Source organism: Pseudoliparis swirei, chromosome 13 (assembly GCF_029220125.1).
Source record: "Pseudoliparis swirei isolate HS2019 ecotype Mariana Trench chromosome 13, NWPU_hadal_v1, whole genome shotgun sequence".
Taxonomy (NCBI): Eukaryota; Metazoa; Chordata; class Actinopteri; order Perciformes; family Liparidae; genus Pseudoliparis; species Pseudoliparis swirei.
Window position 1 is genome coordinate 6,288,881 of NC_079400.1, and position 16,243 is coordinate 6,305,123.

The window sequence follows — 16,243 nt, forward strand, 5'->3', positions numbered from 1 at the left end:
ATAAGCAACGGCAGATTTCACATCCACCTGGAGAGACAGATGTGCTCAGCTGAGAAGAACGGACAGTTCCTAGCCTCAATATGGAATCTTTCAGTCAGATAAAAGATATACTGTTATTATTTTACATTACTCTGGTATATAGTCATATTATCTTTATGAAGAAAAAAAAAGGGATAGGAAATAAAAGTGCAAAGTGTTTGCACGTGGCAAATGATATGTTCATAATGTATGTAGCACTGAAAACTAACCAAAATCTGCCCGTCCCCAAATTGTATTCCAGATGAAAATATACAGCAGACAGTGCAGCTGCACATTTAAGGCTCAGGTTACTTCAGACTTGACACGTTTAAATTCATTTTATTTTTGAAGTATTGACTTTGTAGTGTAAGAGCCAATGAAGGATAAAAAAAAAAGCACGAGTATGTGTCTGTGTTTCACGTGCGTAAAAACATTGACATCACTTTAAAGAAAGAAAGAGAGCTTCATACCGGCTGTCTTTGCCGTCAAGTGGAGCGCGATCGACTACCTGGCCAGGTTTGTGCTCACGGAGAGGAGTAAACCTCACAGAAAAGAAAATTTTTCATTTCCTTCACTTAGCAGAGTGATCACATGGAAACTAATGGCATCATGTGATATATGATAGCAATGACAGAAATAGTCTCTGCCTTCTGTTATATTTACAATCTTTTTAGGAAATATGTACATGTTGTTTTTAATGAGACTTACACTACCGTTCAAAAGTTTGGGGTCATCCAGACAATTTCGTGTCTTCCTTGAAAACTCACTTTTATTTATCAAATGAATTGAAAATTGAATAGAAAATATAGTCAAGACATTGACAAGGTTAGAAATAATGATTAATATTTGAAGTATTAATTTTGTTCTTCAAACTTCAAGCTCAAAGGAAGGCCAGTTGTATAGCTTATATCACCACCATAACTGTTTTCAGCTGTGCTAGCATAATTGCACAAGGGTTTTCTAATCAGATATTAGTCTTCTAAGGCGATTAGCAAACACAATGTACCATTAGAACACTGGAGTGATAGTTGATGGAAATGGGCCTCTATACACCTATGGAGATATTTCATTAGAAACCAGACATTTCCACCTAGAATAGTCATTTACCACATTAACAATGTATAGTGTGTATTTTTGATTAATGTTATCTTTATTGAAAAAACAGTGCTTTTCTTTGAAAAATAAAGGCATTTCTAAGTGACCCCAAACTTTTGAACGGTAGTGTATATCTATAATAGGATGGTAATATCACCTTTTTACTTTCACTTTGAATAGATCGATATTATCTACGTTTATTTAGTCCCTGTATTGCTTGTACAGTAAAGTCCAGGTCTTTAAGTTGAAGCCCAAGAGCCCTCTTGACGGACAGCGTGTGATCTGTTGTACCTGTTCTATTTATTTGTTGTTCTGTATCAGAAGACAGGCAGCTCTGTATCAGAGGGCTTTGGACTGGGCTTCACTGGTTTTCGAGGTGACTCGCTGTCGAAGCCGTCGTTACGTCATGGTGGATACACAACGTGTTGAGATGGAACATGAAGTGAGATGCTGTATGTATCACACGGTGCCAATCTGATCAACGATGCCCAGTGAGCCAAGTATTAGTAGCTAGCTGCAGTATTTTTTTTCTGACAAGATAAAACGAGATAGATAGATAGAAAAATATATGTAATTAAATAATTGAGTTTTTGCGTTTTATTTTGTGTTGTTTATGACAATACAGAGAAGAAACGGTTGTCTTGGATATATGATGCAAGCACTGTATGACACTCCAAGACAGCCGATGCCTTAACTTCTGTAATATGTAATGGTTTGGAATTTTGTCATTTACAAATGGGAGATGAATATTTTGAACAATATAGATGTATAGATGGGGTTAATTATTGCCTTATTCACGTCTGTTCAGCTAGAATCTGTACTTCTGTACCCTCAAGTTGCTTTTCCGTCGTCATATTCGCTGATGTTTTTGCACTAATGTGGAGTAGTGATTTTTCTCACATGTTGATTATTATGTTGACTAAACTAAACATGAAACAATATAGTATGTGGAGAGAGTTAGATAAATGACAACGTGAACAATATTTTTGTGTCTTTTTGATATACCGTACGTACACGTGATTTATAACGACACTGTGTTCGTTTGAGTGTTACAGAATGTGCTGCTTCACATGGAAATCAAGCTGTTGTTGATGGTCTCAGTGAATTGAGTGTAATATACCTCATTTTGTTATGGTAACTGAGTTGACTGCCTGAAGTGTTTTGTTATGTACTTCCTAATTTATTAAACCACTGGCTCGAAGCTGCTGCTGCAGATGGCTGAGATGACAAACAGTTCATGGCGGCGGTGGTGATGAGGAGGAGGAAGACGGCTGTTCCCATCTTTGAATAATAAGTTGAGAATATCTGGTTTTGATGTTGGTGATGAACATTTTAAATTCAAATACATTTAGAAGACCTAATATGGTTTAAGTTATACACCTCAGGTTCTGGTAGAGTTCTAAAATGGATCACTTGAACTTTAAATAAATTGTGTGTTAATACTAACCAATTATTGTTTTACTTGAGTAAAAATAATGAATTCCCTGACCTTAACAATGAAGGCAGTAAGTTTGCTTTTTATCAAATCTGTGTTTTGCCCTCAAATTCAGCTGTTTATTTTCACTGCACTAATGTATCACCCAAATACAATGCTGAGTTGTTTTCCTCTTATGTGTTTTTAATAGTATTCGGACATCAGTGGAGCTATGGCACTTAATAAATTCAATAAAAACATACAGCTTTACCAGAAAACCAGAAAGAGGTTGGTGAAGAGTGGAAACTACTGCTCGCCTCCTTCGCAACCTGTGATAAATCTGTCGCAATCACATCTTCAAGAAACAACAGGAAGGGTTTGTCAGCTTCTGTCCGCAGCATCTCGGATTGTTTCCACCTGCAATCAGTGTGAGCCAGAGGGAAGTGATGTTTCTGTTCACTCGCAGTGCAGGTGGTAATGAAACAACATCAGTGTCTGGCTGAGTTGGCCACGTCTGAGATGCTGTCTACCGCTTTACACCCCAGGAGCCCGTGATTATCTTCAGGTGGGTGGCACTGGCCGTAACGCACGGCTTAATCACGGTTGGCCTCAACCCACTCTGTCAAATGACCCCCTCTGAGTGAGAAATAAACCACAACTGAAAAGTGGACACCTCGCTCTTAAAACAAGGGAATGTTTTCTCTTTATAACCTTTTTGACTTTTCAGATGGAATCGAGGTTCAAAGCTGTGAAAGTCTGAATCTCTAGCACATTATACTTTTTCACCTGGAATCTAAAGCTATACTCCTGCTGGTTTAGTCCAGTGATGCATTGAAGATGAATTCTCCTCCCAAGTGTGTGAACGTAAAATGGCACATTTATCCAGTCATTGGTGAAATAGCGAAGAAGAACCTCTAATTTGACAGAAAATGACAAACAGGCTATGAAAAGGCCAAATAATGCATGTTGTGTTTGTTGGATTCTTTTCTGCTGCAAACATATTAAGAATAAAAGCCTCAAATGAAGACTTTGAAAGCTGAATTGTGTCATTCAAACGGCAAAAACCCAACAGACCTCATCTCGGCTTGCGCCTCCACACATGTTAACATGTTGGTGAATTTGTGAGAAATTGTGAATATATATATATATATCAAGAAACAAAAATGCTCATTATCCCACGTGTACTCTAGTTTCTCTCACCATAAGCTTTCTGTTTGACTCTGTGGACGCTCAGTCATGACATGTGCTGGGACCAAGTAGGTTTATTTGTTTGGTTTTGTTTGTGTGTTTGTTGTGTTTCATAATCTAAATGATGATTTTTTTTGCAGTTTACAAGGCTGCATTCCACAATCCTCTGCGCAGCAGATGTAAGAGAAAGAGTTGAGGGTGCCACGTCACGAGGACATAGTCCGTCCTGATTGAACGCCTCTCATTGGTTCCTCTGCTGTGTCTCTGCTTTCTTTCTCCAGGGCTGCACACCTGTTTGGGCATTAATCAGTGGCATTGGATACACCTGTGCTCGGTGTGAATAGAACTCCTCTCACTACATATTTGTCTTATGGCTTTTGGTGTCTTACTGACTTCTTGTTGACTTACCTTTTGGTTAATAAGTCCCTTTATTTGTTAAGTATACCTGTGTCTCCCGTTTGTGTTACAGTGTCAGGATGTGATAATGTACAGGGTTTATGGGTGTTGGTCAACGTCACGAAAATTGCTCTCAGTTCCCCTGAGCTCAAATCTAATTAGTGATGATAACTCTAAACACCTGTGATTTGAGCTGAGACCTAATTGGCACAGAGTGCAAACACCTGCGCGACTGTGCAGCTAAGGCTTTTAATTAATACATCTGGATAAATATCCGGATTATGGTTTTCTATATTTGGGTGCCACATGTCGTTCACCAGTCACTGGCGTATGCACCTGTGAATGACAGGTGCATATACCAGCTGTGAGGGATCCTACAAATGTGATGGTATTTCATAATTCTTTATACATAATTATGCTATGAGGAAAGTAGTATTTAGTTTTCCAAAGAAATGTTTTCAACGAGATATTGCCAAGACGACCTCTCATGCTGCAGCACCCAGCATCCAGCTGTGTGATGACGTCGGGTGGAGTCGGTTTGCTCGTTACCGAAAGCGTTTAACAGGACTGCCTCTCGTCCTCCCTGTTATTCACTCACACTGTGCTCACACAGCAGGATAGCAACAGAGACACTGGAGCTTTTTGTCATCATTAATGAGGATTTGTTTTAGGATTTGTTTCAACCCCTTGACAAGTCCACCGAGTAAGCAAATATTTATCATTTGCATCTTGAGAAATTCAATCTTCACCTGTCGAAAGAAAAGCGTTTTGTTAACTATTTGCACGGACCGCTCCTTAACACTGTTCACACAGATTAAAGGATAATTCTGTTTTTTATAGCCTGAGTCTCATTTTATTTAGCTTGCACGACAGCTGGATTCTCGTGATATCACAAGTTCACACGAGTATTGAAGGATCACATTTCACACAAAGAAAATCCATGTTGTAAGCATTGGCTCCAATCAGCGCTGAGTAAGTCCACGAGCACCGACAGGGGTGGTTTTTGTGTGTGATGAGGCGACTGCTCTAAACAACAATGGTGCATCCTAAAGAGATTAGCGTTGATTCTACAATTGCATCAGTTCTTTCTGAATTGGGGAGTTTTTATTCACTGAAAGAAGAGCAGACTGTCTGAGGGCTTTTCTTTGAGGGAAAACAGGTTTTCGACCTTGTCCTGACTTTGATAGACAGATGGTTTATCGAATCACCTGCAGAGTATTTTTTTTGAAAGCGCTTGCCCTTTTCCAAACAGTTTCTAATGATGGCTTCTCAGATGGTTTCATGTAAACAAATCACCTGGGGTGTCAAGTTACTTATTAGTTATTTGTATCCACTCTCGCAGCACGGCCCTGGATATCTTAGCAACAGTTATTGCAATGAAATGTTGTCACTTTGACATTCATGGTCCCGGGAAGATGAAGTAGGGCGACTTTAACGATCATTTAACGTTGGCTCTAGTGCCACCATGAGGTCGACACTAGTTATATTTAGTGAAATAACAACTATTAGATGGACTGCTGTAAAATGGCTTTCTTTTGTGCTTCATTGGCAAATGCGAGGAAGTGAAATCCAAGACATTATTATGTTGCTAAACCTCAATAACTGTTCAACTTCAATCCTCCCCTTGCTGATCTGGTTGTCGTCTTTGATGTCCATCGAGCCAGCAGAGAGTCTAATCTGTTTCAGAGGCCTCAGAGCCACGGAGGGGCGAGAGATTAAGAGCTGGTTTACCAACACCGGATGGCGACTCGCTGTGATGTCCAGGCCGGCACTCTCAACGCTTCAAAGGCTGGACCAACTTCTGAAGAAGCATGGCCTTTCAACCGCTGGCAAGGTCGGCTGGTGCCTGTGTCTTCCCACACATCTGCACAGTATCACAGCTGCAGGTCACAGCGGCTACACCCCCCATCCCACCACGGTCCACACCCTCCGGAACACACTGGGATTGTGTGTTGACCATATGGGAGAAGTTTGGACCGGTATTTGTCTTCCAAGTTCTTACTATTTAATGAATGTCCCTCTAATTAATGGTCAACCCTACCTTGTTTCAGTGAATGTAGGGGTTGTTTTACCCCAAAACATTATAAAGATTTAGGCCCCGTTTACACGATGGGAAAACGCATATATTTTCATGCGTTTTGGCCTTTCATTTACACAAAAACGGAGGTTTTATCACGGAAAACGATCATTTCTAAAAACTCCGGCCAAAGTGGAGATTTCTGAAAACTCCGTTTTTGTGTTTGCGTGTGAACTAGGTCAAACGGAGTTTTAGGTTGTCAAACGTCATAGTAGGCCTATGCGACTAAAAATACTTCACGTCATGTGAGCGTCCTATGTTTACAGTTAGTTTGGCCGCTCCTACCAGGGTTGCCAGGTCTGTGTGTACCAGCCCAATATCAGAACTCAAAATATGCCCGTGCCAAACCATATACACTGCTTTTAAAGTGTGTGTATGTGGACGTGTCCAATGTCCATGTGTGTACGTGCTGATCTGGAGTCAGTTTGGTAGGATTTGTGTATAAATAAATTATTTCATTTAAAATATGGATTTTTATTTAAAGATATTCATGTAATTTGCATGCAAAATAGGTCTACCCGAACCAGAGGACAACAAATTCAACCCGCGGCAACACTTCAAAAGTAGCCCAATTCCTCGGGAAAACCGCGGACCTGGCAACACTGGCTCCTAAATCCAGTGTCGACTGCCTTCATTTTCGTTGTCAGGTGCGCCCGAGTTATTTCCTCCTTGACATGAGGATACTCCTCGGATGTCTCGAGTCTTGAGAATTCTGATTGGTTTGCATGTCTTCATCCTTCTCGTTACACTGCCGACTACAGGTTTGGCATAGTTATGACGGCGCCCGGGGGCGTATTTATGCGGGTTCATATAAACAGAAACTTTTTTGAAAACGACCTTGTGTGTACGACGTTATTTTTGAAAACGGAGGGGCAGAAATCTTCGTTTCTGTAAATACCCGGCTATGTGTAAACGTGGCCTAAGTCTTGAGTATTTACCCTAGATTACAATGTCAGACACTTTTTTAATCGTTTAAACGTCTCACATCTGGTTCCTCCAGCACAACTACAACCACATCTCTTCTCTGCATTGCAGGGAAATTATATATTTCACTCGGTATATTAACATAGCTTCTGTGACAAAGGTGTGGGAGGTCCCAGGTGTGAAGCTGATCAGTGCCAGTTTGTCATCTTTTAGCTCTACAGCTTTCTAAACAGGGCCGACCGAGCTAAAAATGTTGAATGCTCGGCCCCATGTGGAAGTCAAGTCCACATTGGTGCAGGATTTGAAAGTTGGAGACTTCAACCTCTGCAGCGGCCACACAGAGACACTGATCGCCATTTTTCCTCTCCTATATTTTGCTTATGATCATTTTACTTTCAAGCCATTTAGATTGTATTTTCTTTTTCACAATAAAGTGTCTGTATTCTCTGTATTCATGAAACCTCCGTTCTACAGTCAATACAACATTTACATTTTAAGTCACTGCATGGTTTTAATAGAGCTGCAAAACGCATGGTAATATTAAGGTGATGACAGGTGTGTGTGTGATCCTCTGATCAATAACCTTTGAAGGAGGAGATGTGAGGTTGAGGTCCTCCTATAATTGCATACTGGCCAGAGAGGAAGGCTGCATGGTGTTTCAGAATAAGCCAGTGATCCATGAAAGGCCCAGCAGAGCTCAGATAATTGGAGCCTTTCCACCTCGAAACTCCCAAGATCCGATTTCACTGCAGACATCAAATGAGAGGATGCTTAAAATTAGCCACAGTGATTACAAAAGGAAATGAATTTTGTTTTCCATTTGGGATGTTCAATCAAGCTGGAGCGAATGTAAAATCAGAGGTAATTTCTAAATATTAATCATGTACCATTAAATCACTCGTTAGTGCAAATGCTTCAACTTTAGTCATCAATTTAGATCCTTTGATTTCTTGTTATTTCGATGTGGAATATCACATCCAAAAGGAGAGGACATAAGAAATAGGTATTATATTTTCCATTCTAGACCAACTGTAGATGTTCTTGTATGTGTCAGTTGATTGATATAGTTCAACTTAACTGATGTAATAATCTTTTTTTAAACTATTTTTGTGCATTTCTTCCCAATTGTTTTTATATAATGTTTGTGTAATTTATTGATATTTTACAGCGATGCTTTAGTTTATGGGCTGTAAAATATTTTTCATTTGTAATTGGAAACATTAATCTCCATATTTTATAAACTGTATGTTTGCCATACATTAACATTTCCAACATGTATTATTAGTTATTTACATTATTTATGATTTTTAAAAATGTGTTCTGCTTTAAGCTCCATCAAAGGTGCAACAGGCGTAATAGATACCATGACGAAAATGAACACACTTCTACATGAACAATTAACCAATTTCAGTTTGTGCAAACATATCTTTATTTAATAAATTTCCAAAAGCAAAGTGTATAAAAATCAAAATGACACAAATGGTCACTGAGTCCACACATTTTATTTTTTTTAAGAAACCAAAGGTTGTACAAGTTCATGGCAATAAATCTTTTTGTAATGTCTTACATAACTGTGTTACATAAGTATATACATAATGAAAGTCATAGCCATTCATTACAGTGGTTAAAATTAGATTCCTTATCCGTAACTTGCATTTCAGTTTTATGTGATTAGATTATGTTAGTATTTATAGTTGTCACAAGGAATGATGGTAGATATCTTAATAATAATAATAATAATAATATAAATTGAAAAATGGGGTCATGAACATAAACTTAGTCTTTTACGGAATACAGTGGATGTGAAGAAAAGTTGAGATGAGAGCAGTGGAAACAGAGAGAGCTTATGCCAGGGGGAAAACGACAAACTAAAATAAAACAGAAAGCCAAATAAAGCATTCTATTTAAATTAATCCACATTTTCAATCACACTAATTCCACTGACGGCAGGGTGGGAGGTGACCTCAGTTTGATCAGAGCAGATGTTTGTTTTTAATTCTTCCTCATACAGTCATTATCTTCCCAGGCGCCTCTCTCTGGACCTGCGAACTTGAAGCTGCCTGACTGGCAATCTGATTGGCTGCTTGTTGAATTTTGCCATTATTTCTTTGATTCGTGACAGGTTAGTGCGCCCGATGGTGAAATCGCATCTGGTGGCGCCCATCTCGTAGCCCACCTCGCACTTCTTACTCATGAGGCTGTAGCCTTCAGCCTTGGCTCTTACTCTGTACTCTCCCGGGTTCAGCAAGCGCCAGTAATCACCGTCGGAAGCTGAAGACACAGAAAACAATTATTTGTGCATTCATGTGTGAAGTACAGTTGGGGTGTTGCATACTCAACAAGGTGCACTCAGTAGAGTGTATATCCAGGTGTGTCTCCAACCAACACTGCAGTACTGCGCTGATTGAATGAACACATCCAACAATCGGTCAACTCCGCCTCCCCCCAAAGGGAGGTAAAATCAAAATAATGCTTAATGTTGTGGAGGTAGTTCTTCAGCCATGGGTGCACATTGTCGTGAGTCTGCATTAGACACAGGATGAGAAGCCACATCTGTGTTTTCTGAGCTCGGCAGCCAACAACAAAGTGACTGGTCGTCTAAGGTCACATTTAGTGGTTAGGTGGGACGTCCAGACAACCAAACGTCCAGACATACGCACTGAAAGAGTGAGTTTTTCATAATACGTCCCCTTTGAGTTAAATAACAACGTGGATAACAGTTAGATTTACACATTATAAGTGGAGCAGCAGCATCATACAAATAGTGTCCTATAAAGCTGCAGTGGCAAACAGCACGGCTTCATCTAAAGGCTCGAATAAAAGTTGAAGAATTCTTTGTGTTCTACTTTCGTGAAAGGAGGTGCTCTACATTTCTCCCTAGATTTTTTTAAATAGCTCTGCTTTGTCATGTTTGGATTTTCTTGGTCTCTCTGTGCTTGATGTTGGCTTTATGTAACCTGGGTGTGCTTTTGGCGTATTTTCAGCCTTTGACAAACTCACAAAAATAACAGCGATGCTTTTTGCCAGTCATCCAAATACCCGCCTGACACATCTGAGACCGATGAAATATGACGGCATGTCTTATCCATACATCCAAACAGTTACACGTGGACATCTGCGCTCACATTACTCACATTACTTACATCCGGATAGCAGACGGGAATCTAGTCGTTTCCTGGAATGCGTCCATATGAATTGCTAATAAGCTAATTAGTTCTCAGTCTGTTAAAACATCTTTCAGATATGAATGAGTAGCATCCAGAGTCTCAGTGAATACAGTTGATTCATCCAGATGGTAGAACAACTGCTGTGTATGTCGAAGGTGCTTACACTTCCAAAGCAAATTCATAACAGCTGAAAAGGTGAACCGTTTAAAATAAATAGTCAAAAAACAGTGGCTTGTACTTAGTTCCAGAAATAATAACGTCTAATGTCCTTTTGGACTTTCGATTTCACGCTCCAAGTACAAAACTACTTGGCTTTGAATGCTGTACTTTTTAGGCATCAGCAGAGATTGCCTGAAGGAGCCACAATCGATCGTCAAACTCAGAGACGGAGGCTTCGACGACACCGTCTATGACTATGAATTGAGTCGGACTCCAACCGGCTCCAGCTGCTTTTGTTTAGCAGTTGGTTCCATGTTACACTGGAATACTCACTTATTGTAAGAGCGACTCATTCCTGAGGAATAATGTGAAGAGACAGTCGAGTCCGTGCGCCCGAAGGAAGCTTCTGTTCTCCCACTTTGATTTAAATTTCTACGTTTACTCACATAAAATATAAAACATATCCACACGCTGCAAAAAAAACCCATTCGTTTTGCATTGGTTGCTCACTCAAATTGAACATTAATAGCTTTAAGCCTACATACGAATCAGTTGAAGTTGTGATGTTGTACCTGTGCGAATATCATGACTGATGCCCTCCACAGAGACGATGGCATTAGCTATTCCGCGACCTTGCAGGTCCCTCACCACACCTTTGATCCCACGATGCACCTGCACATGAAAAACAGTCCATGCAGCCAGATGCGAATCATGTTCCAAGTTTACCCCATCAAATTCTACTTCATAATGTAATGCAATGTATATTACACAACGTGATGACATGATGTATAATGTATAATCTTCAGTTCAGATGAACTGTTAAGCATGCTTTCCTCCTCAGCCAGCGTCAATATTTAAATAAAAGCTAGTGTCCAAACATAGGGCCGCCCTTCTGAAGTCCAGTGGAGAGAATATAATGGAACAAGTCTGATCAAAGTGCAGCTGAGAATTCAGACACATTTTCTCTGAATATGGAGGACAAGACTTGTGCAACCCTCTGTATACTTGGCTTTTACTGCACATTTCAGAGATCGTTTAAAGTGAACATGAACAGTTCAGGTTATCTTCAGTATGTGTAGACTGTGTGACCGTAAATACTCTAATGAGAAGAAGAACAGGAACACATCCGAGGGGCTTCCATATTCCTAAAATAACTCCGGAATATTTGTCGAAGCTTGTGTTTGCATGTGTGCGTCTTGGTTGCGTGCAGACGGGTCTTCATGCGTGACTTTGTGATTTGGCTGTTATCTCCGTACCTGCTCCATGAAGACAAGAAGAGACTCGCGATTGTTCTCCCACTCCTCAGGCAGTTCGCTCTCGTGAGGGAACTTGTCACAGCCCACAAACATCGACAGCTCAAAGCAGTTGGTGTGCAAAAAGCTGAAATCGTTCATACCTGCCAAGAGAGAGAAACGCATCTGACGGACAGCGACAACTGCGGTCCACATTTTTTTCTCCAGTTATTGGTAAGAAGTTGTACTGTTAATTAAGCCTTCCTGTATTTCCCTGCCTTTTGAATTCGTACATGATGCTTCACACTAAAACCTGGAAGCTTTGAAACAGCCAAAGGGGGTTCAGTACTGAATGCTCAGATGTGCTGAGCAAAGCTCAAAGGCTCAGACACAGTTTCACAGAGTCAGTGAGAAAACACCCGGGTTAGCTATGAACACTGACTGCCGGCCGCGGTGTGCCAGGACGCTCCGTTGATGGTGCCGTCCTCCTTGGCAAATTCTTCCGTGTGGCAGACCCTTTGGTTGACGGTCGTCATCAGGCGGTGGGTGGACGCGTAGGAGAAGGCCAGCCAGCGGAAGACGTGGTCATCCGGGGTGGGGGTCTGCTCCCTGGTCACCCCTTGGGATCGGGTTTTGTCGTACGGGAAGGTCACCACCAGCTCCCCTCCCTGGATGTTACCGCCCAGCACAAAGGGCATCTTCTCCATCCATGCGATCAGAGCCCGCGTCTCCACGGCAACCTACAGCGGGGACACGGGAGTGGGGAGGATAATGTTATTCATGCAATCATCTCAGCACGGTGATTGCTAAATGATCCCCCTCACTGAAAACAAGAGGGAGCGATAGAGCCGTTCATGCTGTGAACCGATTCCACTAATATACATTCTGAAAAGTAAACACATTTATCGCTGCTGTTTTGGACTTGTGAATTAAGACAGCCCTCCTCCTATCCCCGGTGTGCCGGTGGGGCCGCTCGGGGGGAGACGAGCGCGGTGGTTTTTTCACAGTTTCCTGAACACGGATGGGGACCCCGGCTCCGCAGCTGCAGCCGCTAATTCTGCAGGTTTCATGTGACTCACTCGCGGGCGGCTCCCGGTAACGTCAGGACTCGAGTGAGGAAGAGCTTTTAATAGATTGCTGGGTTTATTTTCGCCCACCGCCTCTTCGTCACAAATAGCTGATGCGTCTGCATCTCCCAGAATAGATGGAGCGCTTGTATGCCCACGAGGCCGTTTAATCCTTTTCAAGATGCAGACGGCCTTTACGGTGAGATTTGTTTGTTAAACTGGAGGAAGTGCCGGACAAGGACACAGAGTCTTAATGTGTCACCTTTTTGGAGGTGAAGTCACTGGAAACTGGACGGCGTTCACATTATTAAAAGATAAGTTTGCAGCCTACATATTTTGGGCACAGATATGGTAGTTCTGTTTGTAATCAGAACATGGCATGCCTCCTCCTTTTTAGCATGCGGAAATATATACATTAACCCTCCTGTTACCTTAGGGTCAATTTGACCCCATTCAATGTTTAATGTCGGTGTTCTTTCGGGTCAATTTGACCCCAGCCTGTTTTTCACTGTGTCAAACATATAAGAAATATCAACTTTTTTATATATTTAAAGGGCTATTTAGGTAGTCAACAAACAAACATAAAGTACCTCACACTTAAACTTGGAAAACAATATTAATTCTAATAATTTTCTGGAGGTTTTAATTGCTGGGGTCAAATTGACCCCAAGGGTAAAATATGTCAGTAAATATAAAGGTAACAGGAGGGTTAAACATTGAATGGGGTCAAATTGACCCGAAGGTAACAGGAGGGTTAAATATGTTCAAAATACTATACAACAGTCAAGCGCACTCACTGAGGCATTTCTGGACAAGTACCACTGTGGGATCGGCACATGGTGGTTGAACATTTTGCGAGGGATCCACTTCTTGGCCTCGCCTTCCCACAGTATGGAGTTGAGGTCGGGGAAGTTGTGGTGAATGTCTATTCCGTCACCGTTCCATCGACCCAGAGACCAGCCACTGAGCTCCGAGCCCTGGGCAGAAGAACACGAAAAACAGACAAAATGGGACGGAAAGTCAGGGAAAATTATAGTTATTGGTGGAACAACTGTTCTCTAATCGATGGAGTCCTGTAAAATGACTCAGAAGGCTTGCTGGGAAGTGTGGCGTTACCATCACACTTTGCCTCCCTGCTATCACAGCTCATCCACAAAAAGCTACTAAACTGTGTAGATGTGCAGAGTGGGTTTATTCTGAGTGGGTGCAGCAGCACCGTGACATGATAGAGTCTCACTGTACAGTTAAAAATAGCATAATGAAGAAGTATTCATCGAATTATCCATAATAAAATGTGATTATTTAATTATTTCATATTTAACTTGATTATCATTATTAACTTGTTTGAGAGTTTGTGTATTTGTTCTTGTTTTGTTGTTCTCAACTTAATTGTATGTCTTTGTATGGTGTCATTTTATTACTGTTAATTCATAACAATTAAACTTAATTATTTGAACTGAAAAATTAAAACTGGCCTGTCAACTGTTCTTTTATATGTCACTAAGAATAGTGTCATCTCTTTTTTCTTCTTAGCTTTAGTAAAACAAAGTATTTTGCATTCGCACATCTGTTCACCAAATGACATGATGATATTCACAATAAAGATAACAAGCGCTGTCAGATCTTTCCTTTTATCTTTATTTTTGGTTCAGAAATAGTAGTGTGCCTTTCATCAAGCAGGCGTGGAGCTGAATTAAAAAAAAAATTACTTTAAAAATCCCACTTATGTTCACTTACATGACATGTGCATTGTTCATCGGGGCATTATATTATTATATTTATTCCTTCTGATCATTCAGACCAACTTTCTGGCACGCACCACATGCGCTCTTACCAGGTGAAGACTTGCCAGCAGAGAAGGATTTGTTTTCACCTGGGCCCGTGATGAGGCCACTAATGGCCGTCTTGCAGACCTACCATTTTAAAGGCCTTCTCGTACCCATCGGGGTTGATAGACGGCAACAGATGGATTCTGGTCTCTTCCACCAGGTGACGTATCCGCTGGTTGCCAGACAGATACTCCAGACACATGAACTGCATCAGCAGGAGGAGCAGCTCTCGTCCCAGCACCTCATTACCATGGGAACCTGCTGAGTAACGAAACTCTGGTTCACCTGAAGAAAGGGATCGGGGGGGGGGGGGGGGGGGGAAGAAAGAGGGGAGTTATGTATGGTCACTGCAACTCAGAATCAGAATCAGAATCAGAAACAGGTTTATTGCCAAAGAATGAATGTTTTCACAAACAAACGAGGAATTTTTTTTGGTGGAAGGTGCAACATTTGGACATGACAAACAACAATCAACGCAAGGAGGGAGGAGGAGTGGGAGGAAGAGGGAGGAGGAGGAAGAGGAAGGAGCGGGAAGAAGGAGGAGAGAGGAAGGTGGAAGAAGAGGTGGTAGTCCTGGGGGTGACAGTCAGTCAGTCCCGGGGTCCATTGATGAGCCCGACCGCGCCGGAAAAAGCTATTGGTGTGGCGGGAGGTCGTGGTCATGATGGACGCAGCCTCCTCCCGAGGAGGGACTCGAACAGGAGTGTCCAGGGTGGGAGGGTCGGCGACAATCTTTCTGGCCCGCTCCAGTGACCTGGAAGTGAACAGGACCTGGAGGGAAGGCAGATTGCAGCCGATAACCCTCTCGGCCGAGCGGATGATGCTCTGCAGCCTGCGCTTGTCTTTGGCTGTGGCTGCAGGGTGCCAGACGGTGATGGAGGAGCAGATGATGGACTCAGCGATGGCCGTGTAGAACTGTACCATCATCTTCCCTGGCAGGTTGAATTTCCTCAGCTGCCTCAGGAAGAACATCCTCTGCTGGGCCTTCTTGGAGATGGAGCCGATGTTCAGCTCCCACTTGAGGTCCTGGGAGATGATGGAGCCCAGGAAGCGGTAGGACTCCAAGCGCGACGGGGAGTCACACAGGATGAGAGGGCGGGTGGGGCTGCATTCCTCCTGAAATCCACAACCATCTCCACATAAGGATGGGCGTTGAGCTCCAGGTTGTTCTGGCTGCACCAGGTCACCAGGTGGTCAGTCTCCCACCTGTAGGCGGTCTCGTCCCCGCCAGAGATGAGTCCAATGAGGGTGGTGTCATCCGCGAACTTTAGGAGCTTGACGGACTGGTGACTGGAGGTGCAGCTGTTGGTGTACAGGAGAACAGCAGAGGGAGAGAACACAGCCTTGGGGAACCCGTGCTGGTGGTCCGGGAGCCTGAGACGTGTTTCCCCAGCCTCACGTGCTGCTTCCTGTCGGTCAGGAAGTCTGTGATCCACCTGCAGGTGGAGTCGGGCACGTGCAGCTGGGAGAGCTTGTCCTGCAACAGGGACGGGATGATGGAATTGAAGGCAGAGCTGAAGTCCACAAACAGGATCCTGGCGTGGTTTCTCGGAGTCCAGATGCTGGAGGATGTAGTGAAGGGCCATGTTGACTGCATCGTCTGCAGACCTGCTGGCTCTGTAGGCGATCTGCAGTGGGTCCAGGAGTGGGTCGGCGACTGCCTTGAGGTGTGACAGG

General features: G+C 42.5%; 1 protein-coding gene across 3 annotated transcripts in view; it reads right to left on the minus strand.

Moving 5' to 3' along the window:
- Window positions 1-8,594: 8,594 nt before the first annotated feature.
- Window positions 8,595-16,243, minus strand: part of cpxm2 (carboxypeptidase X (M14 family), member 2) — a 28,656-nt gene continuing 21,007 nt past the window's right edge. For all 3 annotated transcript variants that reach the window (XM_056429509.1, XM_056429510.1, XM_056429511.1), the window contains 6 exons: window positions 14,655-14,851; window positions 13,535-13,714; window positions 12,113-12,410; window positions 11,695-11,834; window positions 11,011-11,110; window positions 8,595-9,383 (listed from right to left, as the gene is read on the minus strand). In XM_056429509.1, the coding sequence (XP_056285484.1) occupies window positions 9,127-9,383; window positions 11,011-11,110; window positions 11,695-11,834; window positions 12,113-12,410; window positions 13,535-13,714; window positions 14,655-14,851 (1,172 nt within the window). In that variant the 3' untranslated portion in view covers window positions 8,595-9,126. The remainder of the gene's footprint in view (window positions 9,384-11,010; window positions 11,111-11,694; window positions 11,835-12,112; window positions 12,411-13,534; window positions 13,715-14,654; window positions 14,852-16,243) is intronic.